The sequence below is a fragment of the Plodia interpunctella genome, chromosome Z, assembly GCF_027563975.2.
Source record: "Plodia interpunctella isolate USDA-ARS_2022_Savannah chromosome Z, ilPloInte3.2, whole genome shotgun sequence".
Classification (NCBI taxonomy): Eukaryota; Metazoa; Arthropoda; class Insecta; order Lepidoptera; family Pyralidae; genus Plodia; species Plodia interpunctella.
This window is the reverse complement of record NC_071324.2, coordinates 8,182,880-8,210,471: the sequence shown is the minus strand read 5'-3', so window position 1 is coordinate 8,210,471 and position 27,592 is coordinate 8,182,880. Positions and strand designations below refer to the sequence as shown.

At 32.8% G+C, this 27,592-nt stretch overlaps 1 protein-coding gene across 4 annotated transcripts in view; it reads left to right on the top strand.

The window, feature by feature from the left end:
* LOC128682920 (uncharacterized protein) overlaps positions 1–25,954 on the top strand; it is a 130,319-nt gene extending 104,365 nt beyond the window's left edge. The window contains exons 6-10 of one of the 4 annotated variants that reach the window (XM_053767964.2): positions 2,224–2,380; positions 4,964–5,118; positions 13,211–13,450; positions 15,672–15,806; positions 23,512–25,954. In XM_053767964.2, coding sequence (XP_053623939.1) covers positions 2,224–2,380; positions 4,964–5,118; positions 13,211–13,450; positions 15,672–15,806; positions 23,512–23,739 — 915 coding nt within the window. In that variant the 3' untranslated portion in view covers positions 23,740–25,954. The other 3 variants (XM_053767961.1, XM_053767963.2, XM_053767962.2) reach the window with 3 other exon arrangements.
* Positions 25,955–27,592: the final 1,638 nt, after the last annotated feature.

The window sequence follows — 27,592 nt, the reverse complement described above, 5'->3', positions numbered from 1 at the left end:
ACCACAAGGAGCTAAACCAGGCGTATGGTTAAATGGTAAAGTTGGAATTATATTATTTTGCATTTTTTTAGACCACGCTATTATTTTACAGTATTATTACAGCCGCGTAAATGTGAAAAAAAAAATCTTAATTTTTTTTTTATTATTTGACATTCATTGTCTATCTGTTGGCGAGTGTACTAATAAACAATGATGTAATCTTATGGTAAATGTAAAATTTTTACATTACCTTTGTCAAAAAATTAGGGAAGGCTAGAATAGCAATGGAACACTTGAACAAAAAAAAATACATTTGACTACTTGATCCAACGACTCTCAAACGTGAATCTTTAATCTTTTTGTCGCTGTTCATTGTCTATTTATCTCTTCATATAGTCGACTGTAAAGGTAATCTAATTTATGTCTATAAATTCTAAAAATATAAAGTAACATTTAATGATACCTACGATTGCTATTTTACTGATTTGTGTCATTTTACCATAAAAATAATAAGATGTTGTACAAGTAAAATATTTTTAGTTTTCTTCTGTTAGGTCGATGAAAAACTTATATTCTTCAGGAGGAAAGGATCTGTAAGTCTGTAAAGTGCTTGAAAAGGGTCCAATTTACTTCCAAATCGCCGAACATGGATCGTACGCTTACGGCCCAAGTAATCTCTTTCAATCCGCAGTATTAATTAGATGATTATTAAGCACATGTCAACCTCCACGCTGGCCGCTCATCACCTTTTGTTCAATAAAAATTTTATGGCCATGCTGTCTAGTTACAGTCTATATAATCACCATCGATGCTGTCTTGATATTACGTTTTTGTTCCAAGCAACGTAATGCAATGAAATCTATACGAAAGTTTGAGTTAGACTTAAACAGCTGTGAAAACACATGAAATTCCAACAAGATACCTACAGACAAAAATTCTAAAAACAATAGTTTTGGCTTCTATTAATCCTCCCACTATTATTATATGTATGAATATAGATTGTTAGTCAAGGACCGAAACTACGAAAGGAATCAATTATTCAGCATTCGAGATCTTACAACCATGGCAAACTTTAAATTCGAATAAGTATGTAGTTATTCGGAAATATATATATTTAACTAAAACCAAGAATTTTAATTTCGGTCTAAATTAATTTTGCCACAAAATTGGGTAATTGGCCACTTGACTGGTTATTTTACTATTTTTTATTCTCATTAAAGTATGTCCTTAATTTACAGTTTACTTTTTACATTCATACTGTTTAGAAATTTACAAGACTGCAGCATTTCTTCATTTTCTTCTTTTATCCTTGTTTCAGCTGGTTAGCTGAAACAAGTTAAACCCATGAATTCTATTTTTAAAATTTACTTCTCGCCTGATTTATTAGTTTTTCGAAACTTCTACAATGATTAAACATACACGACTTTACAAGTAGGTAAGGGAAATGTAAAATATTTTCAATGTAGGTCTTCACCTAAATCTAGTAACTTTACTGTAGGATGTATTCGTTTTGTACATGAATTTTTGGTTTTCAAAATGTACGAACCTTAAATATCACATTATTATTTATGAAGGGGATATGATGAAAAGTTCTACCGGGTACGTAACTCACGTCAGACTTGCTCTTGTTTTCAATTTGTGTCGACATTTGTAACGGGAAGTGGTTCGGAGTTTTTAAAATTGGATACTAAAATGCAAATTGAAGTTCTGTGTACCTAATTCGTAATGGATTTGTTGAGTCTACGGTCTACGGTAAAGTTCCAATCTACTTTTTGATTATAAAACTTCTTAACCATAGATTTCAATACCAATATATATATAATATAGTAGCTGATGACTGCGAATTCGTTCGCGTGGCCGATCATTTTTTGGTAAGGAGTAAAAACTATTAGAGAAATTTAATTATACATACAAATGTAACGATACCTATACATACAGAAGATGCTATAAGACTGAAAAAGTATAATTTCTATATAATATATATATCTATCTATATTAGCTGTACCATCATAGGTCTGCATCAGGTGTTCCGGATCTTCGATTTTTATATCTCACCAGAAAATGCTCATCAGGCTGAATAACTTTTATTAAGGCCTTATTTCAATATTTCCTATAATTTATAAATTTTATAGCAACGCCCCGGGGCTTCGCTCCTATGGAAATTTCGAGATAAAAAGTATCCTATGTTTTATTCCATGTTCGACCCGTGTACCTTAATATGGTACCTTTTTTGTGTTGTTTCAGAGTCAAGCTATGAGAATCGTACGCACTGTGGGCCAGGCCTTCGAGGTGTGCCACAAGATGCAGACCAACACTCCAGAGCAGCCTATACCTTCGACCTCCTCAGTGATGGACGAGCCTGTATCCGTAGCCCAGGGCAGCGAAGCACCACCTTCCAAAGGTCTCGAAAAATATACTCGCGCCCTGATGGCTATCGGTTTTATCGTCAAATTTTACTTTCTTATTTTCCTCTCCTTTACCTTTCGGGAAATGTTGCCCGGGAAATATGATAGCAATGCTGTGTTTTTCACATACGGTATTATTTATGTACTGTCAGCAGCACATCAAACTGCCTGCATTGTAAACTCGTGATAAAGATCTGTGCAGGGTAACGTGATGCGCTGTCTACTGTATATAGTGACATATGCACTATATCAAGGAATATAACCGCACTGGCTGTGATACTGAGCCGCGCTGGACGCTAAGCGACTGTAGCAACAATAATAACATCTGTCGCAATCGACGAATTATATTTATTACGACATCATTTCCAGTACAGGTTGCCTGGAAAGACTACACATTAGGACCTCTGGAACTGGACATTTTCCGCGGTATATACCTAGTTCTGTTGTATGGTACACTATGCCGTACACTATTAATTCACTAATACTGCATATATAGTGAATTCAATTAAAGGCCTGTCCAATTCCGATTTGACTGCAATTTGATCGTCATCCGATCAATGCTGATTTTCCATTAATTGCTTGCGATATAGACATTTAACCGAGCATCTTCGACATTTGTATGGACATTGTTGAATATTGCTATCTGCGAATGCGCTTAGCGAAGAAATTTTACGTACTTTATTTTGTACTAATTTAGTATAATTAGATTTTTTGCTTTAGAACATAGTTATAATATACTATAATTTTAAGGAGCGTATAAATGTGACAGAATAATATTTGGCATAAATCAAAAGGCAGGCAGATGGGCCGTCACATAACGGACAGACATGTTATTGGTTGGATTACGTTATTCAGTTTTACTGTCGTTGACGTCAAGTTGACGACGCGTCTCGGAGTTTTCTGGCTTATTTTATAGCTCGCGATCGATTACGTACGAAACTCAAAATGATACTGGCCTACATTCATCGCAGTTGTTTCTATAACTGTCGTATTCTGCTTACTCGAAAAAAAGTACCTATATTTAGTATTTCTACTAATTTAGTATGAGGATTTTTGAAGAGCAAAAAAAATTTCAGGGTTATAAACTGGCTACTTGCCGAATAACATTTATTTACTAATAAAACATATATTTAGTTAACTAATGAAAAAAAAATCGTGCAAAATTCAGAACTTAGAAAAATAACAATCGACGTATTTTTTATGACGTTCTTTGTAAAGGCTTTACAGCATTTGAATTCCGTTTTTATGTCTTGCGATCGCGGTGTTAGCAGGAGTCCTTACTAAATGCCAAAACTGTTGTACGACACCACGCGATGCTAAATACTTTCCATGTATAAAAATATTGACAAAGATAAGCTGCATATAAAGTTAGTTTTCTAGTCTATGTAAAAATCTTACAAATAAACAAAGATTATTTATTTGCTTACTTTCCATCCTTTTTTGTGTACTTTTTTTACTTAATATTAATCAAAACATACATTTTAGGATATTATTTTCGTTGTTGGTTTGATTAAATGTTTACTTATCTGTGTGATTTGTCCTAATATATTTATTTATATATTTACTTCTGATTGTATGGTTTAAAATTATAATTAATGTAATTTAAAAAAAGTGAAAAATGAGTACTTTGAATATTGTGCACACTTGAGGACTCGTAATTTACCTTTATCAACACGTACGTTTGACAATGAATTTCACCGCGTCGCGCTCCTTTGTTTCATTCCTAGCTTAGTTAGGACGCCGGGTTAGCTCACAATTCTCTTTCCGCGTTGACTGTGGGCGGCTTATAATTAGCTTTATGTTTTGTTTTATGACATCCGACGCAACGTGAAGGTAACAGCTGTTTTAACGCACAACGTCATAATTTTACTACCTATACCTTCATTTACTACGATTTCTTTGCCAATGTCAATCAAAATGTATGTTATTATTTTAATATGCAGTAAATTGGAACAACGTTTTAGTGTGAAACTGTTCAGGCGAAATAACAATAAAAAATATACTTATGTATGTTTTGAAAATACTACAAGATTATTAAGAAAAGTTGCTTTCTTTTACATATCATACAAATTAAAATAATGTGGGAGAAGGGCTATCGTCTTAGGTGAATAAATATAAATTACCAAAACACGATCCTTAAAAGGTCTTAACGATTTTAAATCCTGATTGAGAATGAGATTAATATCCCTTTTCAACCCTCTCTTAAAACCGGGGCCATTGTTTTATTATTATTAGTAAACTAGACGAAGGGTTGACTTCGACTTTTGGAGAATAGGCTCCTGCGGGTCGAGTCATTTTATAGACAATTACGAGACGATTTCTGGAAATACATTTCGAAACCAGATCGCTATCTGGTAATAATCAATCTATTTATAGAAAAAAAGAGCTTATAACAACTTTATAGAAAAAAAAAATATTACTTTGTATGTTTAATTTGTTTAACATCATTTAAATACTTGCAATAAAGATAAATGCGAGTCGTTTGATTTATATGTATGCCAAATATTATACTGAAATGTCACCAACACAAATCGTCAAAGCAAATGTAATTAATCAACAAAATTGAATCTAATCAACAGAAGTGGCATCGGAATGTGGTGCATCAGAATCGGGAGTACCCTCCACGTCGAAGGCAGCTGAGGAGGGGGCAGTGGGAGGGGAGGACCCCGCCAGGCCGACACACTTGGAGCTGCTTCCACCGCCACCCAGGAAAGATGGGAAACGATCCCCTCAGGTGGGTCTTTATCTACTTTCCAATGTTGCCGACGCATTAAGGGCTGTGAAGCCGCGAAGGCATTAAAATACATCCCTAAATTTTGTGATTGGATACCGCCACCCGACCGAAGTCAACCCTCCTTGGGAATACTATAATTACCTGCCAAGGTTATATCCTTAGTAGCCTCTACGACATCCGCGGGAGGATATGGAGCGATCGTGGGTCATAGATCGTGGGTCTAGTGGAGAATCACAAATCTCAGTTGGGTAATACTGAATTAATTCCGAATGAAAATTCCGACGAAATCTTCCGGAGTGACATGGGCTATTTTTTACTGATGTATTACACGAGCGAAGTCGGGTATTATAGCCGGGTATCGCCGGTAACCGGGTATTATATATGCTTAGTTTGCAGGAAAAATAAAGATATTTACATACATTTACTCTTTCTCGAGTTTTATGAGTTTTGTAAGGAAATCGCAGTCCTTAACTAATCTTGACTGAAACTTATAATTAAGTAACTATTATCATATTTACAAACGCGTGTATCCGTTAAACTGTTCAACATATCCTAAACTGTTCACTTTAAACCGTTATAGCAAGGCATGAGATGGTATGCACTTGACTTCAAGTAATTTGTTAGTAGTTCCAAGCTCTAGGCAATACAACTTCTTGTTGCTAGAAGTTTGCTTATTATCATCAAATATTTAAAGTAACATATATGAAGATGTCATGTTGTATATTCTAATTACATAAATGCATGATATTATCGTTATGGGACCACGAATGCATTATTTTCTATTGCGACCGCAGAATCAGAATTATCGGTTTCAAATGTTCAACAGATTTTCTTGCATAGAGCAACATAAATACTTTTTTACAGTTTCATAATATTATGTACTTATATTGATAACGTCAGTCTATTATATACAACATCTACTGAAAATCTCAATAATCCATGTTAAGCGGCTTTGTTGCATAAAATTAAAATTCAAGCTTAGGAAGCGAAGACTCGAATCGATCACAGTCTGACGTGCCAGGTAACTAAGCTGTCCGATGTTGCATAACGTTCCATCTTGTCGGGGATATGACAATTGATTAAAAGCCTTTAAATTTGTAGATACGTAAGTTTTATCTTAGACATAGGCTATCAATTAAATTGAATTAATTAACAAACATTGTTTTCATTTCATTGTTCACTGTAAACTCTGGTTCGGGCTACATTCAAGATAGACATTGTGAATACCTACATAAAGGTAAAGAGTCTCTTCAAAGAAACGAGAGGTCCTCTGCGAAGTTTTACTAATGAGCTTATTTTTAGGTCGTGACCATCGATACACGAGACGAATATACATGGTGCATCGTAACACCAAAATACGCTGGTCAAAATACAGTGATAGTCTCATACATACAAGACGTGTGGCAACCTGCCCCTTGTACTTGAACTGAAGCAGCGGCTCGTTCTTTAAAATGATAAATTGAAAATGCTTTGCTTTGTCAAAGCAAATGTATATGTTTTATTCTACTGTATAATGGTTGATATACCAAAATCGAGTGTTTTATAAGCATTTTGTGTCCCATTGCTGGGCAAGGGCCTCCTCTTTCTGCCTCCACATTTCCCGATCCAATGCGGTGTCCCGTCATTTTGCCAGATAGCGCTGGATGTCGTCACGCCTCCTCGTTCTTGGTCGCCCTCGTTGCCGACACCCCTCTGGTTCCCACGGTGTGGCTGCTCTGGCCCTTCTGTCCGGCCTCATCCTACACACGTGTCCAGCCCAGCCCCATTTGAGTCTAATAATAATAACCAAAATCCAGTAGTCTTATAAAATAAACAGTAATAAGTACATTTATCCATAAATTAGCATGCAAATCAATACACATGGATTATACCTAATCACTAAGCATATAATATCGTCCAATAAGATCAATGTTTTTGTCTAAATAGATTTTCTAAATAAAATACAACCGTATGGCTTATGTATTGGGTTTCTATCTGAAATTCAAATTGGATTAAGAGGTTATCCATAAATTACGTCACACGATATCATGTTGTCGTCATTTCATGTTGTTTGACCCCCTCCTCCATCCTTGTCACAACTGGTATCATTTGTGAAACCCTTTCTACCCAGTGTGACATCACATATTTATGTTGCAATTTCATATCTACCTAGATATAAGTATATCATTAAACAAGCAGTTCTAAAATTTGTTTTATTTTTATTTCAATTATTTTTAATAATAAAATTAACATCTAAATTGGATCTTGAAATATGACGTCACTAAATATACGTCTCTCCAACCCCGTATATTTGCCGCTGCCGTATATTTGCCCCGTATATTTGAGACGTATATTTCGTCACGCAATGTCACACTTCGTCGACCCCCTCATAATATACCATAACTTATGGATGGCGCCTTATAGGTCTAGTACATAGGTACTTCCCAAAAGCAAAAAGATCACGAGTGTCCATTTGACCCTTTAAAAATTTCATATGAAATATATTTGATATGAGGTCAAATGAGCACTTCTACAGAGAAGATGAGGTCGAATTATGTTGGTTCGGTGGAGACTAGATCTAAATAGTAGTTCCCATTAATTTACAAGGTAGATATGATATCAAAAAAAGAGGAAATAATCCAGTACAAAAATAAAAATTGAAAATTCGTTCGGCACGTCCGTCCATTTCAGGATTGATCCCGAACAAACTAAAGCCCAGTAGACCAATCAAACCGTCTGTGTTGGTATTGTTGATACAGCAAACATCGAAAATGGTTCAGATTATAAATTCTCTGTAAATTTTCCGATGTTTTAACCTTATACTTTATTCGTCATTCTTGCGATTTTTATTGTTAACCCCCGAAAACAAAGAGTGTTATAAATTATGTGTATCCGTTTTTCTGTTTGTGATCCGTTTTTCGCATTGACGAGTCAGTTTTTATTTGTTCAAAAACTTTAGAGAATATGATTTAAACATTCAATTACGTGGTTGGTTATTAAATTATTCATTTATAGTTATATATTAATATTCAACCTGTATATCTTTTGCAATTAATTTTAAGCATTAGTCTGGCTTTGTGGAAATTAAATACTAGATGAAAGAGAATATGACCGTATATAAAACAATTAGGCTGGAATCACAATAAAATAGAAGCTGATTTTACATAAAACAATTTTCCTTCTTGCTTTTGTTGTGGTTTTTATATATAATGTAGAGAAATGAAGCTTATTTTTTTATAAGGCGCATCAACAACATATTATGCAACATTAATAGAAAACATAATTTAACACATTTTTGATGTTTACGTGAATTTTATAGATATGCACAACATTACATTTAGCTTACTGATTAATTTAGTAACCATAAAAATTAGATTATTCATTATTAAAGACAATATTTTTTTTAATGTGTCCTTTTATCCTTATTAAATATTGTATTAAAGATAACTGAAACAATCGATAAAGCAATTAAGTAATTTTAATTTTTACATATATCTATTGCAAATGCATGTAGGATAGTGTATCCTGGGCTCCGGAGTTCGGCGGCTGCAGAAGAAACAATCCGAAAAAGCTTAGTCAAAAATCTCCGAAGAAAATTCTTTAGAACCTAGACAGGGATTAAAATTAATAAGGATTGAAACACATAAATACTTTATTCACAACTTAAACAAAGATTTTTGTTATTGACAAAATTTATGGTTTTGTAAGGATTTAAAAATATTTTTAACAGGATTGAAAAAATAAGTTATTTAACTTATGTATTTTGTATAGTAAAAGAACTGTGTTAACTTCTATCAAAAAACTATGATTCTAAATGTCCAAGTTGGTCTTGGTAGAACTATTTTGTATGGCTAAACTTTTTTTAGGTTTCGTCGAGTAAATAATAGAAAACTTTCTATAAAGTTCAGGTAGAAGGTAGTCTTTTTCTATGTATTCACAAGGGAAAGAAATAATATATATGTATTGGTTTCGAACATTAAAGTCACGAAATATACGAATAATAAAGAGATATAAATTGAAACGTATGAGTAGTTTTCTTCGTGTGAAAATAACGCTTTGTGATGTTATATGAATAGCGAATACTCCTGAATACAATCTATAGCTCTTCCCGTTTCAAACTTACCCCACGGGATGAGTTGCATGACTTGAGCAACTCAGGAAACTTCCCACCAATGCCTAACTGAACGTTATTGCTATGATTGGACCGAACAATTGTTTTTAAATCTAGCCTGTAGGTATTATATTCAACTGCTGGATAAATGCAAACCCTAAGCTCTGCTAAGGCGTCCCGTAAAAATTAAATTAACATCTGTTGTTAATCCTACTAAATAATAATAGATAAAGCACATCATAGGAGCAATTTTGGAATACAGTAACTGTTTATTTTTGCTGGCAACCTTGGGTAAATTTGGTATCTATTCTTATCTCTATAATACGTAAATAACATCAAATTTCTCTTGTCACTGAAATAAAGACTCATGTCGGTCGAAATCCAAACAAAACTGTTTTAAAAATAGAGACAATAATATTCCATCTGAAAATAGTAACCGACACTATAATAAATGTTCTCCCACGTTGGATCCAAGAATCGTTGTAATAAATCATATCCATAATAATATCATCGGGTAGCGAATATTACTTGATCCTACTTCTGAGGTATTGCTATCTGTTTGCCGCATTATCTATCACAGAGTGTAAACATGTGAACATTATATAACCTAAAGATTTAAGAGTTATTTCCCTTCATAAATATATAGTTAAAGGTCGTGATATTTTTTTTACTTTAGATTAAAGTCATTATCTATCACAGAGTGTAAACATGTGAACATTATATAAGCTAAATATTTAGAGTTTTATTTCCCTTCATAAATATATACTTAAAGGTCGTGATATTTTTTTTACTTTAGATTAAAGTGCGTTATTAGCATTAATATTAGTTAGGCTGAATTGCACTAATTTACTTTGACTATAAAAAAATATAACATATATAGGCAACAGAGTTGAGCATTAAGCATTCATAATAAAGGCTATTGGGAATCTCGAATTTCCTATTAATAAGTACACATATGCTGTACTTAGGTCCATGACAAGGACTAATGACTAGTAGACCAAACCTAGTGACATGACAAATGAGATCACTACCATAGTTTGAAGGGCAATATCAGCAATAGTCATAAAAGGGCTTCAGCTACAGGTGCCAAATGACGCTGAAATTCATCCAGCTAATGTTTAACTTTATTAATCCTAGCTGTAAAAAATAAAAGTTTAGAATTCAAGATAAAATATTCAGTTTAAATTAAGAAACTGTTGCCAAGAAACTGAAGTCGTTATGCAAACTCGCGGTACTGCGACTTTAAAATCGCGCACATAGGCACTGCAGTTCTCAAGTCGCCCAATATCCGATAATCAACTTAGTCAGGTATTTTGCCCGTAATAAAGTTTACTACACTCGGTAGTTTAAGTTTAAAAGTTTAGTTCAACTGGATTACTTACCATAATCTATGTAGTAAGCGAGTAGTATCGTGTCGGAGAACGCATGGAGACCACTTTTGGAAAGCGTTCAAAATTCTCATGTGAGTCAATTGTAAAACTAGACTACATCACAAACCAAATGTACTTGCTGACATATTCTGAATCTATTCTTCAATTCCATTCGATTGCACTTTGGATTCATACAGCATGTTACCCAAAAATGCATTCATTTGCTAACTACAGAATAGTCAATCCAACTCGCGTACATAGCAAGGTTAATTAAAAAAATGTTCTTTTTTTTATTACAAAAACATGTCAGAATGGGGTTTCAAACAAAGACAAAAGACAAAGATTATTTGCAAAACATGAGTTTAATTTTTTTTACAATGTGGTGTTCAAAGAAAAGCTTAATCCCACATGTTTCACCGTCCATGGTATGCTAACAACCAATCCAGGAAACAGACGAACTACAGCACAGGTTTTCATGCGGTTTTCACCAATAGTTAGTATGATTTCTGAGTAAGGTTTATGTGTATAATTTATTTTGTTTTTTCCCCGCGCTATGATCAGACATGACGCTAGTTTCAAATAAATTGAACTCTACAAAACGAGTTAGAACATGCATTTAGATAATCTTCCTCCTCTGTGTAGATCTATGTATATCTGTGATCTGTGTACTACGCATCCCCATTACAAACCCAATGTGAAATTACGATAATGTATCCGGGATACGATAAAATATTCCGATAACAAAAGTCTTTTACCAAAAAAGACGAAGGACGCAATTTGTTTCAACCGCCACTGGCATGTTGAATCGACAAAAGAGATAATCGAATGCTTATAGAAATTGGCCAAACCGTGACACGACACGAGTAATCCAGGCCAATTGTTCGGAACGAGAGGTAAAAACCCTTTTCGGGTTGCTGCGATCCAGAATGTTCGGAAAATGTTTTGTCCCCTTTTGAATAATAACAGTTGGGGGATTAGCATTACCCTTCAGTAACTTTTGCCCTTCGTTTTAGAAACATGCACTGAAAGAAGCTGGTATTCGTATTTAATTCGCTCTGTCATAAATGTTAAAATGGCATTTAATCAGTTGGGAACTTGGTTCATATTGCTGATATATTCTGATATACTAAATGAGAAAATTAATTAATTAATTAACCTATCATAGGTTGAAAATTAATTAACCTATAATAGGTTAGTTAATTTTCTCATCTAGTTAATTTATAAATAATAATACCTTGTAATATTAAGATTAAGACGTGTGACGATTTACATACTAAGTATAATTACAAAATTGTACTTGTTGTACTATCGTACAACGGACTACAAAATGATAATAGAGCGGAAAAATATAATTTGAATTATATTTATGTACCTAATAAATACTTACTTACCTAGTTAAGTCATAAGCTGTGTGACATTTTATTGTCTAACCTTGCTAATGATTTAATTTCCAGTTAGTAATCCTATTCATTTGGCAGTTATATTTTCCAGTGCATATGTCATCTGCGACAGTTTCAGTGGACCATGATTTGCACCACAAATGTTGTGTGGTTTTGTCTCCATTGGACATTTTGTAATAAACTGAAATTTCATCTGAAACTGGGACATAGTTTGTAGCAGTTAGGTAGGTTTCGCGGGTTTGCGGCCGCGGGTCAACCCAAATTGCTGATACTTGTGGCGTAGAACTTCAATATAATGTGTTGTCTGTATGTGAGCTAGCCAAAATAAGTTTTAGTTGAATTAGCAAAAGACTCTAGGCCTCAATGTAATGTTTTTATATCTGCGGCTAAACCTCAAAGTCGGCAACCCACTTTTACTAGTGTTGTAGGATATGTTTACCATTATCAGTGTTATCAAATGCTGCGAAAATTCAAGGAAAATGAATCTACTTACGGAAATTAGATCACTTCGCTGTATTTGTCAATTTGTGTTGAATTTATTGCGCGACTTGCGTCTGCATAAATTATTCTATGTCACAATAATTTGTGACATTTCATCTAAATTATCTACGCTAGCTATTTTCCGTATAAATCTGAGCCATGAAAATAATTTTCGCAGACAGTTACACGGAAAAGACTAAAATAAATCGACTTCGGAAATCGAAAATCGTGTTGGCAAAATGGAAATTATAGAGTGGTAGAGATTATATTCTAATTGAAGAAAATGTAAATATCATTTTTGTTGGCTATATATTCAATATATTATTTAATTGGTATTTACAACATAAAGCAAAGACGGGTTTTTTGGATCAATTATTTTGCGACTACCACTACATATCTTTTTAATTCACTCATTAATTCGCTTTCAAAATCAAAGTACATTACAGTGTAAAAAAATTGTCACTAAACCTTTAATTAAGGTTATGCGTCATATTACCTATTGAATAGGTTTGTTAAAATTTACTGTTTATGTATTAAAATCAACATTATATATCTAAAACAAGTTGAATATCAGAAGCTGATCTTTTACTTTGTTACTAATTACAAAAATAATATATTTTTCTCTGAAAACCTGTGTTGAAATGGCAATAAGGAAAAATAATAAACCAAATTTATTTCAGACATCACTTATTGATTATATACATAATACAAACAGACACGATCACAGAATAAATCGTTTTTATTTTTTACAGCGCGGCGTTCCAGCGGCCAGTGTTAATTTGCCCGATCTCCCTGAGTGCGTGACTAAAGTGGAGGTGACAGTGAACGGGGAGCCTGCTGACGCCGCGACACCGCTGAGCGCGCAGCACCAGCTGCAGCTGTTGCGCGAGCGCCTGGAGCAACAAGCGCAACAAACTCGCGCCGCGGTCGCGCAACTGTTGCTGCTGCGCGACCAGCTCGCTGCTGAGCAAGCAGCGCGGTGCGAGGCTCAGGTGACTTTAGTTTTTATAATATTAATAACAATTTCATAAATTCTCTATTGTAGGTTTGATGAAAAAATATTTACGACGTCGACTGACGGACTGATTGACAATTGACGGATGTTGATGAAATTAAAACGCATTGAGTATATTTTATGAGTATAAAACAAATAAGTTCTCACAATTTTCACATATATTATAGGTACATATATGCTACATATAAAGGTGAAGTTTAAAAGTAAGTAGGTTCCTTAGAAAGAAATAAGAAAAGATCTACCAAACGAGAATAAAAGGCGTTTATGCGCGTTCAATGTTGCGGACAAAAGCAAGTTTCAATGCATAAGCTTCCAAAGTGTAGCACTCGAGGCTAAGGCCATAATAATTACATTTTTACGTTTAGGCTTCACAGAAACTGTAATAACAACTTGTATAAACGACAAACTTTTTAACAGGCCAATGAAAACGATTTGCACTTACCTAAAACTTTTTGTCACTTGTGTCTCTACCCTTTTTGTAAGCCCAAACTATGTAACTGCTCTTATCTACTAGCGGAGCAACTCTCATAATTCCTCTAATATATTATTCAGTCTCGTTGGTGAGTCTTGATGCACCAATTCAAATAGCATCGATTTTCAGATATTTGAATTTTTACGTAGCACAACATATGTGTTTAGAACTGGGGTCAATATTCTCAGAAGCTATTTGAGGTACATTAAAAAGTGTCTTAGAGCTACCTATATAGTTACTATTTATTGGGATTGTGACTTTTATAATTTCACTATTTAATTATTCTAAGAATAGCACCTTTACAAAAGTTATCAGTGCTCTAGGAACAAATATTGGTACTCTAGACTCGTGCGTTAAACATCATACCATACATACCCCCTTTGATCACCCAGTGTGTATTATTAAATGTGGATGCATTGCGAGGAAAGCTGCACCGCTAGAAAATTATGTCAGATTTATAATAACACATACTTAATAACACATTCGATAAAAATAAGTTTTTAATTTTAATGAGGTGTAGAAACACCGTGAATCGCATGTTATAACAGCATTTATTTATTTCTTCATCTACTTATTTTCCTTATTTTACTCTTTTTATATTGGTTCGGGGATCCTATAAATAGTCAGAAGGTACCAAGCAATATAGACCTAAAGCAAATTGCAAATGTAAAAGTTAGAAAAGTAATTAGTTATCGAAGATTACTTTAGTTAATTAAAACTCTTTTCTTTGAACTTTGTAAAGTAGATAATAAGTCTACAGCATATTCTAGATTATTTTATGCTATCGAGTTGTGGTCTTTGTAATGTTTCCATAAATCGTGACTGGTTGTTTCATCCAAATCACGAGGATCACGATCAATTCAGCATTGTACGTGTTGAATTTGAGGCTAATTGTGCCTAAAATTGTTCACTGTAAATCCATTCCCTTTGAATACAGCGTAACTGCTTTGTTGCAGAGAATTGCTGATATTTATAATGGCACTTGAATTAGAACTATTGGTTGTTCAGTGATCAGAACTACAAATTTGGTAATATATTTTGTGTAATTTATAATTTCTGTCACGTTATATAGGCAGACGTATAAGTATGACAAAATAATTATTTAATTTAAATGTAATAGCGGGGTATTTTATGAGTATATGATCAAATGTATTGTTACCGAGAACATGATTAAAATAGGTAAAAGCATGTTTAATAAAATGGATTTAATTTTATATTAATATTAATTTAGGAATGCAGTTTTTATTCACATAATACATTAGGAAGTTCGATTTTTATTGAAACACGGCCTGACTTTATTGAAAAAAAAGTCTTGCCAACTCCACAATCAAGATGATAACATTACATACATATGTAAAATATGTTAACGAATTATAAATTAAATTATTTTTATCCTTTAATTAAATAAAGTTTTTCTATTTTGTTTTAAATTTGTTTGCCTAAATTTCGAATTAAATAAAGTCAGTTACATACTAATTAATTTTTTAAAAGTACAACTTGAATCGTTCTCTCCAAAAATATATTGTACAATACATGGTATAAAAATACATATATTCACAAGAAATGCTAAAATACACGACATTTCAAGCTTGTTATCGACACTTCTTAACAAAACGACACTTCTATCTAATCAAGGGTACCTTGCTTCTATTAAGGTAATTTTTATGGTTCTATTATGGTATTTTATAAAACCTTGTATACAATATTTGTGATGTTTTGTTTCCAGGCAAGGACGCACCAGCTCCTGATACACAACAAGGAGCTTCTGGAGCACATCGCGGCTCTGGTGGCCCACCTTCAGGAGCGAGAACGAGGATCTTCCCGGCCCATCAGCGCCCAACAGCTTACGCTCTTGCCACAGGTACCAATTTCCACTGAAACTCTCTTTAACTCTCTTTGGACTTTTTTATGGGGAAAAGGGTTTACCTTATGAATATTTTATTTGAAAAATTTAAATTCGTTTTCAAACGAAACAAAGAAAAAATGTTGACTTTTTTGCTTTCTAAAACAATTCGATTACTTGAATTTCTGGTATTCAATCCATTTATCGAAATTAGTAAAATATCTCGTTATAAATTACGAGATATTTTACGTTCCCTTTTCCCTATATTTATGTGTAGTGATTTGTTTAAAGTGCAATGAGACTTATCGCAAAGAATAGAAGCAATTTTATTGGATAAGTTTACTTACTTTTAACTTGACTCAAATGGTTAAACAAAATAAAGAACTTTTCAAGTTATGGCGGAAAATCTCTAGCACTAATTGTAGTTTTATTGCTGTTGACATCTTGTCTGTTAGCCACAAGAAGAGGTATTAAATAATGTGAAACCGTTTGTTTCTGTTGTTAGTATCACGACAATTTCAGGTACACGTTTGGAAGACATGATTACTATAATTAGTAATTTTGCTGGCTGACGAACAGGATAATTAGGCGATTTTTTTAATATTTAACATAAAAACCTTACCGGCTATGCTCGCTTTCGAAATCTGACAAGATTTTCAAATTTGTTTTGTAGTAGTAATACCTACGTTTCACCGTTTTTTTACACGTATGTAAATTTATTTAAAGCATGTTCGCTTTCATTCATTTATTTCTAATTTATTTATTTGAGTTTGGTAGCCTCGCCTATTACTTTAGCATATGCCTGTTGTTATGTTACGCAAAGGAGTAAGGGGCAGGGTTGATCCGTGCCTACCACATATTAACAAAAAGTGAAGGCTTTAAGTTAAAGTGAAGGTCCTAGTTGATCAAAAATATAGTTACTTAATTTATATGGGACAGTAATAAGAAATAAAATGTATATTATACTTCTTACTTTTTTAAAAGATATAACTATCTGCAATAATATTTTTGATTTAATAACAACCGTTTTGTTACGTATGTACGACTGGTCAACTTAATATACACCTACCTAAGTGAGAACAATATCACTGAAACGGGTACGCATAACAAACCCCATATTACCTATAAAAAAATCACGTAAAATTTTTGTTACGACCAGGAAAATATTGTAAAAGTTACGCAAACAAGATAGAGAATGAAGTATCTTAAATATAGTCTAGAACTTGTCACGAGAAAAATAACCTTAATTATATCGTGATTTATTAAATGTTTAACAAATGCAGACAAATTTCTTTGTAAATTTATTTACCAATAAATATTTAATTTTTTATAAATTACAATAACACTTTTTTAAAATTATTCTTAATCATCTTTTGCATATACGTTTTTATTTGCTCTTTGGAAACTTAGCATCTTAGCATGTGCTATGGATTCTTTCACATGTAATGCTAGCAGAGAAAATTATTATTTATATTTTTAATTGAAAAAAATATCATTTATTAGGTTTGGTTAAATCTTGGATGAAATTTGTTTTTATTTACAAAGTGAAAGAACCATATTAGAGGACTGATTTTATATGTCTAACATGTAAATCTGTGCGTTGTGTGTGTGTGTGTTGGCTACGTGTTTATGATGGCTACTAATGATTTCACCTTTTTCTTCGATGTCTCATATATTGGTTTTTTTGTTAACGCTACCGGAGCAGACCTTGGGAATAACGGAAAGTGGACAAACTGAACCTAACTGCAATGGAAATCTGCAGCTTAATAGAGCGGACTCCTTCATCAATCTCATTACTAATACAAATAAAAAAACGCAAAATGCAGAAAACAACAATGTGCGGCTATCACCATTTTGCATCACTCCTACAGAGGGTCCAGCAAATGGGGCCAACTCCGCTCCCTACTTCGGCGGTATGACTAACGAGCAAATTCAAAATTATCTAATATCCAAATTTCAAGATATGGGTGGTTTCCCCAACGGGGCTGCTGAAATGAAAATGAACCCGAATCCACAATTCTTCCAGAATTGCAAAGCGTTTCCAAACATACCACCACTGACGAATCACTACAGCAACTCCGATCTCGATAGCCTATTGAACCACCAGACTTTCAAAGACAGATGCAACTCATCCGACGAGTTAGCAACGTTAGCTCAAGCGATGAGCGTAAGTCACTCAGATAACTCACTGTTCAGCAACAGTCAACCGACCACTTCAAAAAATTCAACTCCGGATGACTATAGTTCAGACGATGGTGTTCCATTCATAATGCCCCTTTCACATAATGGAACACTAACTGCGACTGGAGAAGACGGGCGAGTGAGACTGATAGTACCAGTGAGCCCGTCCGAGAGCGCCTCGGACGTTGCGGACTCCAAGACTGAGATCCCGTCCACGTCGGGGACAAACCTGAAGGTGCCCCAGTTGTTAGCCCCGGCCGCGCCCATCACGCGCACCACCAGTGAGAAGGTACCGAACCGGAGCGAGATGATGGCCGCTATGAGGTCCCAGTGGACGAGGCACACTACGAAGTAGACGAATTTATATTTAGGAATAAATTCAAGTTACCTTTTAGCTAACCTGAAGATTCATTGCTTACTGTCTTAGGTTTTTTAATTTACGTTATATTTTCTACAATTTTATAGATAATATAGATCATTGAATTTCTAAAAGACCCTAATGCTTTTTAATTATTGCAGTGCCAGTTTTTGGCTATACAAACATTTTAGGGATTGAGACTAGAAAGACGGTGCCAAGAAATTGTGTCTACCAAAGAGAAAACCATGATATTAAAGATAAATTTATATTTAGTCTGTTTCTTGCATATCAAAATGTATCTGCTTATGCTGATGAAGCATAGAATCTTCATCTGGTGGAAGTATAAATCATATTTTAATATCCATAAACATATCTACTGCCATATCCAAATTAATATAGGGTTTAGTTTTATGACCCATTTGGTTACGGTATAAAGTGCAAGACCCTGCGATATTTATGCTTCGATAAACCATAAAAATGTTATAATATTGTATTATGTTGGATAATAATAATAATGATATTTTATTCACTATACTACTTCTAGATTTGCGATAAATAACGTACGTACCTTTTATGGTTAAAGGTACCTACTTAGCTTAATGTCAAGCCATATCTTGGATAAATAGTCAAGAAATAATATTTGGTAGCAGTGTTAACATAAATATATTACAATGTGTAGTCAAGAACTCTGGCCCTTGTTAGTAAAACTGGTTATTATGAGAATTATGCATAGGTAGGTATTCATTCCTTGGACACAATTTAATAAATCTATTGATGTGTTAAAAACATACTTATTATCTTAAGGAATATTTAATAATTAAAGATTTGCCAAAGTTGAAGTATATATGAATGTTTATCAAATTAACTATTACTATGGACCAAAGCAACATAGTTTTGGTTACAAATATTTTAGTAGAAAATGTGACTAAGGATGTCTTTTGTGATCTCAGATGTGTAAACAAATGTGTATTGGCAAACATAGTTCTGTCAGTTACATTCTATTCGAGTCAATTTTATCAATGATTTTTGCTGAAGTTTTATGTAGCCTATCTCTTTACAATTTTTAAGTTATAAAATATGAAACAGAAATTTTCTATTTAGCTTCTGCAATGCTTTCTAAATGCTATTCATTTAAGAATTATATACGAAACTCAATGAATGGCATCCAATATGTGTGTGATTACTTGAAAATTATAATATATTACTTGAAATTTAAAATTATATTGATAATATTTTGAAATAATGTTAATGCAGCCAGTATTACTATTATCAAATAGTTAATTTAAACGTTAATGTTGTTCGATTATAAACATGTTTTAAAAGTACCCAACACTAACGCCTCTTGTAGATTAAGTGGTATACCTATTCATCATATCATATCAGTAGTTACATTGAGATTTTTAAAAGCTCTCATAGAAACTAAGAATTTCATCAAACTATGAGTGATTTAGCGAATTTGAATAAAATTATAAAAGTGCTACAAAGATCAATCCTAAGTACAAGTTGCATCATAATAGTAGACAGGTTCTTCTAAGCTTAATCTCTTAGCCACGATTGAGAGCCACATTTCAATGATAAACCTTTTCATTTTCTTTGTATATATGTAACTATATTTTTTTATATCCTGGTCTATAAAATAAAATCTAATCAAATGTAATAATTGTAGCACATAGTTCAATAGCAACCCCACGTCGTTTCAGCCGATTTTTAGAAATCAGATAAATAATCATGTTTTAAATATAGCTAATTCCAAAAATTATCGGTGTCTATAGTAATAAATAGTTTTAACGATTAACTGTATTGAAAAGTTCATATTTCAGAAATTATTGATGTGTTCACGTTACGATGATGGATCACTTATTTAAAGACAAACATAAATTCGTACGTTAAGTACGAAAATATTATTATATTAATCATGTTCTGATTATATAATATTTACAATATGGCGTTGGTGTTCGTATTTATGTATTAGTTATTCCATAGATAACAAAATATTGATCAACAATATAATAGATGTCAATCTGTAGTTCAAGATAATTATAACTCATTTACTTACTCGATATTATAATAATAAATGTTTAGATTTCAAATAATTGCAATTTTCAATCTGTTGTTTAGCATCCTTTCAATAATGTTCCATAGTACAATTCTGAATGTAATATCCATAATCAAAAATATATTCTTCAAGCATTTGTTCAATAAAGATAAAATTGTAATGTTTAGTGTCGTATTATTTGCTTACGCGATAGAAAATAACCTTTAAAAAATGCTTTTCTTTTCATCCAAAGTCATACATATTGCTATTTTTCAATTATTTTACTATGACCTTGAACATTGTACTCAGTATGATGAATAGGCGTTGAGGCTTAAGAAAAATGTCCAGATGGGTAGATATAAAATCAAGGTGCGAAACTCTGTGAGATGTGTGTTGACCAACTTATTTAGTAGCTTTGAGTACATAAGTAACCGAAAATATTAGAAACAAATATTATATTTTCATTTTTGAATCCAGTAGGTACTCATTGATAGGGCTAAAGTATTAGGTAGGTCCATACAGTGTTTTTTTATGAAATATAGATACATGAGCTGTTTTTTTTTCAAAATCTTGAATGGGTATTACAAACTTACTAAACTTTAGAGACTTTTCAAAATAACCAACTTTACGCTTTCAGTGATGTCGCTATGATCAATGATAATTTTAAGGCCAATAATAGATACACACATTTTTGAATTGTATTGATGTGCCATTCAAATTAAAGGCTCCTGACCTCCAATTTCCAAATGGAGAGAGGCTTAACAGGACTTAGCGCGTTTTCCTTGTCACAGCATTCCTAATTGGCCGTTTTTTTATGTAACCCACGCAAAGTTTGGAATAATGAAGGCATATTGAAATTGATTTTCTGAGAAACATTACAAAGTAAAGATTATAATCAATTTGTATATTTTATTTTTACCTCTTGTTGGATTTTAGGAGGCTAATATTATGTTCATGAACTCGTGAGATAAAATGAGATGAGAATTTTTTTTATTCACACGGTTGGGTCACCACACCACCAAACTGCTGAGAATGTAAGTAGATGTATAAATAATTAACATCCAAAGTGTATAAATTCAAAATCGATTAGAGTGATTTGTAATTTATTGACCTGAATGTCGAAGTTACAGTTTTCCAATGTAGTCACAGTTTACTGAACCGAAAACAGTGCTACCAAAATTAAATTGTACCTAGTCAATTTTGACTAGGTACATTGTGCAATGAAACATTTTTTATTCTTTCTAATAAAATCCTTTATTTAGTATGGCGTAATTTGTCAAGATTGTATTCATGGCTGTGGCGCCAGAAGCCCGGGTCCACGTAAAAAATAAACCTTTAAAATTTGAAGATTCTGCTCTGATTTTATGCATGATGATAGGATGAGTTTATTCATTTCTTACCACCTCTCGCTGTTCTTGTAATAAATAGGACTACGAACAAGGACTGATGCTTAAGAAAAATTTTGTTTCATCCGTGTATAGCATACTTATATTTTAAAATCAAAATGCATGATTTTTGGGGAGGCCTTTGCCAGGTTATGAGACACTTGATTCATAATAATAATAAAAAACTTTAGTCTTATAAATCAATAAATATACCTACCTATATACCTTATCTTACCCACGGTCGAGGAAAACAATCGCTTTTTCTAAATTGATCCCTATAGAATACATATGTATGGGCTAAAACGTATGGCCTCACTCACAAAATGTATGCTCACACTCCTGAGCACTTGTTTTAACATATCATACGCATATACTCTATAAACTATAGATTGATTAGTAAATGTATTTGTGATGTTCACGCTCGATTATAGTTTTTAAAAAAGTGAGGTTGAGAAAATCCTTACCAAAAATTGTTAGCTAATGTCGTATTCTAATGACAGCTTTTGCTTTATCCAGTATCCTAGAAAATTTCCATTGTTCAGAAATCTAAAAATAATATACTATATTCAATAATATATATGTAATAAAGTGGAGGACAGGAAACAGGAATGGAGGACGTATATAATTGTTTTATATATTAATGTTTGCTACGTAAAAGATAAATATGGAGAAAAATAAAGTTTATAAAATAATAATACGTGTATGTATGTGTACCTATGTAAATAAAATAAGTTCACAGAATACCTACTTGTCAAAATTTGAACACCGATATGTCACTGTTTTTCGCGCGCCGTCAGATCATAGTAGTATAATTCCATAATCTGGGATGGAATACTACTATTATTCCATCCCAGATTATGGAATTATTCCTGATTCAAGAAAGATAATAGGGCATATTACGCAAACCTCAGCGTAGATGGCGCTACTGGTACAACTAGGGTTAACAAACATTGCCTTGGAGGCAAAAAGCGCCAATTTAAAATACAACTAAAATACCTTCCTCGCAATCGCGGCGCGTGTTTAAAAGAATACAAGAAGGATTTAGTGGATTATTGAATAGGCTTTCAGAACACAAACTGTATTGTAAAACACGGTACCTTTATTTGTGGGATTGGGATATGTATATTATTTTCGACCACCACTTCTTCAACATAATCAATTAACCACTTCTACCCAAAACCTATTTAAATCCAAAACATAAACACAATAAACCGTCTATAGGGTTAACTTCACATACGACGACACATTTTTTTTACCGGCTCAAAATGTTGCAGCTTATGGCAGTTTCCCATAGTTTTCGAAGTTTTTTATCTTTTGGAAAATGATTTTCCAATATTTTGGAACCTTATTATGTAACGTTGTTATAAATTTTCACAAACAAATGCTTACATAATGAGGATTTAATAAAGTACTCTAACATAAACGTTTTAATCGACTTAGAAAAAGGCGACACTCTGGCGGTATACATGCGTAGTAATATTAATTTTATAAATAGAATCCTTTCCCTATGTGTTAGACCTCTTACGAAGAGAATAAAAGAATGTGAATTTAAAAAAAAATAACTTGACGGCCTGCACCATAGATAAATATATTTCTTTTATCTATGATCTGCACTCATTACTTGTGGGTTGCATTATTTATAACAATAAGATATACGATATTCAGTTTGCTAATAATAACATCTACTTCGAGAAGTTAGATGATATCAAGTTAAATTAAAAGGTTGTATTTAATGGCATTTCTTATTGTAATTACAATTTTCAGTTGTCGTCGAGCGCAAAAATTGACCGGTGGTTTTCGCTTTTGCCGTCGGGTCAGGCTCTATCCAGACCGGAAAGTGGCTTTGTGTCTGGAGTGGAGGACGCCGATGCTGTCACCCTGGCCGAGGCCAAGAACCTCCTCATGCAACTTGGCGCCAAGAAGAAGAGACGACTTCTACCCATACGCTTCACTAGACGAAAGATAGTAGTAAATAAGCATACGTTGCTATAATATGCATTGTGCTATGTACGCTGTCTTAAATATTATAGACAAGTTAAATTAAGTAATGAGTAATGTTTGTGCAGTAGGTCGAGCAATCATTAATTTCCTTCGACTTAACTAATACAGAGAATGACCCTGATATAACAATTATTAGAGAAAATCTAAACCACAATCAAATTTATTGATTTGTAACAAAAATTCAATTTTATAATAGTTACATTGAATACTGGAACAAACACCAAAATTTGTGTCCTAATTATTTACTCCATTAATCCATTGCCAATTTAAACTCGCACTGCAGTCAAGCCTAGAAAGATGTGACTACACTAGAACAAGACAATAATGACCGGTAGTTAGAACAAATTGCAGTTATCTACGCAGTCATTCAGTAGGTTACTGTGCAGAGGAGGTTTGTTCCCGGGCAATAACTTTAATGCCCGGGTGCAAACCCATCTTTGACACTGGTGGTTGACATTACCTGGCTCATTGGATAAAAACGCGGTTTAGTCTTGCAACGGAAATAAGTAATTTCTATACAAATATTTCTCTATTGATTAAAAGGGCTATTGTATTCCTAAATTTGAAACCTATTTACAGATATAGTATGTAGTCATAGTCATTTAGAAAGACTATTATAAGACTGTATTAGGTGTACTTATGAGGAAATGAGGATTGGTAATCATTTTGACTGATTTAAGAGTGACCGCTTGGAAGACTGAGGATTGACCGTCAATTACGATATAGTAATATATCTTATTTTAGGCAGCGTACATTATTGTTTGTAGTGCAATTTAATCTTAATAAACGTAATTAGTTGTAACGAGTATTTCGAAAAGTATTACTATATAATTATTAATACTATATTTAGTGAAGAAAAATTATGACAGTTCCATAAGGACATCTGAATCAATAGCGCTAACCATCACTGTGATTAAACGAACAATTTATTCGATATAAGTAAATAGGTACTTATTTCTTCAACTTGGTTTCCATTGATGTGGTTTTGTGACTAAAAACTACATTTTAAGGACATTAGTTGGAAATCATTATTATGAAACATAGCTAAACAGGTACTTATTTCAATTCATTATTAAGACTTAGACATTAAAAAATCCATCGAATATTTTCCATGCACACAAAAACTTTAATTTTCAGTATAAGTTAGCTTGTAAATTTGCTAATAAATTTAAAGTTATTATGTATTACATACAGCTACCAAATATTTTTGTTAAAAATATTTTCACTGCCTACATGGTCAATCACTCGAACCAATTGTTGTTTAATGTCATTTCAACTTTAGTAAAAAATCTTTATAAGAAGTAGGTACTTTTAGTTTCATAACGTCACAAGATCTCGAATTAATCATATATCAATATTGTGACCATCGAGATATAACGTGTTCACGTATAATAGTCTGTTTTTAAGGTGTACAAAATATGAATAAGGTTGTGGTGTCCTCTTGGCTGGCAACACTGGCAAACTGGGTTAAAGCATAGATTTGGTATTTCAATAGCAAAAAAATCCGTAATACATGCAAAATTATAGCGATGTGTGTTGGCCGGGGACTAGTATTGTGGACGATGGAACTCAAAGCGTGCTGCGAAGTTGTTGTTTGTGGTTTCGGTTCTATATTTAAATTATATTTCGATGATGGTGACACTTTCTATGCTAGGAAATATTTTTGTAAATCACAGTGCCATATTTAAAAAATTACTCCTTTTTAGTGTAATATGTGGTCCAGGATGATCGGCTATACAAAGCTAAATATTTTGTTTCAAATGATATATATTCTCGGTGCTATAACAGTTATTGGAATATTCAAATTATCACCATGAAATGTCGAAAATAACGTAGATATAGAAAAACAAAGTTCGCATGTTTCGACCGATGATTTTTCTAATTTTGAAACAATTTATTTCCAAAAAATTGCTTTCTCTAATGTTAAGATATTTATTAGATGTTAAAATATTATTATGGACATTTGTTTATCTGGTTTCATTACACACCAGTTGACAAAATTTAAAACCAGTCTCTAGTGTCAAAATTAAATAATATTTAATATGTCTTATAGCGCGCTATTAAGTATATTACTTATTGTGAATGTTATTAATATGTTGTGTTTCTGGACTGATATAACTATCTCTTGTGTTCTCGTGCTAATTTTTTAAGTTATCATAAGGTGCGATCAAACAAGTTAAAATAAATTTCCTAACTAATAAATCTGTTTTTGATTTTCTTTTCTCGATCTCTACTTATCTACTTCTTCCTATTAGAATGTGTGAATGCGAAGAGGATTTGGTGAAGGATGAAAATCTACTAGACGAATTACGGTGAAATGTGCAACTTGCACGCACGGATAGCAAGATGAACGAATTCTGATTACAGATAAAAAATTACCTTACGTAAAGCGTGAATACCTAGATCCCACGCATATGTGAAATTCTAGATTTCAAATATCTCTAATACTCATCTAATAATATTGACGTTCGTAGATTTTTTATTAATGTGCCTACTTATCCACATCCTTATGATTTTAGTTGAAAACCTTGACCGTGTAAAACAATATCATCTCAATATGTACCGATTCCAAATCTTCACCAACAACAGAGGAGGAGGTATCGTAATCATCATCACTAAATAAGTACCTGTACACATCTACCTGTACCTGAGTATAAGTATGATGCTTGCCTACCTGTTACCTGCCCTTTCATTTTACAATTTAAAATGTTCATAATTAGCACCCTAGTATATTTTTTATTTATACTATAGATATACCTAATATTTATATAATAGATATACCTAATATGAAATATTGAATTGAAACTTACTAAACTTACCCATACATTATAAACAAAAAAAAATAAATTTTACAGCCCTACATGGGCGTTGTTTAGCCCATACTTAGGTCCAAAGAGGCTTTATAATTGCCAATTTAATTCCCATATAGGTACCTAAACGTTGCACTCTTATAAGTTTTTTTTCTTTTTATTTACTTAGTGGCTTAGCGCACGTAGTATAGGTACTCAACGCCTGTCTATGAATATAGGTTGGGATTTGAGTTTTCGTGCTATGAAAATTTAATTCTAAAATTATCCCTATAAGGGTAGTATAAGTTGACTAAAGCAAGTTGATATAAACACAAAATAAAATTTAAACCGAGCTACTTAGCATTCGTACCTATTCATACCTATATGAAAACGTATGTAGGTAGGTACCTAACCGTTATCACGCATAACCTCCAAAGTCTTGTTACGACTTACGACTGCGTGAGTGGCTGTAAACTCTGTTTTCAATGTTTTTTATCGCCACATCCCGGAGCTCTGAACATATGTGTTAATAACTGAAACACGAATTGTTGAGTACGTAGGTACACCTAACTTTTTATATGTATGAATAGCAACTGTGTTTTAAAATGTATGATTGCAAGTTGCGCATTAAAATGTACAACTTTATCTACTTATATTTATTTCATTTATTCCATGCGTACATGCTCATTTACATTAATTACTTAAAACGTTGCTATACACAGGTATGGGTGTTGCAAATTCTATCAATAAAATCAAAATAATATAAATACATAGATATAGTTAGAAATAGGTACTTACACATTTGTCACTGATTCAAAAATCTATAAACATATAAACTATATCTTAGACCTACCTAATTATGAATTTTCTCCTTGTCACTTCAATAATTCAGATGTTTCAGAAATAATGAAATAAATATTTATTATAGGCACTAGACTACATGTCTAGTGCCGCCACAGCAGGGAAGACATGGCTGATCATTGGAAATATGTATCCAATAACGGATCTAATTTTAATTTTAAAACTAAAAACTACTTTTACCATTTGGGAAACAT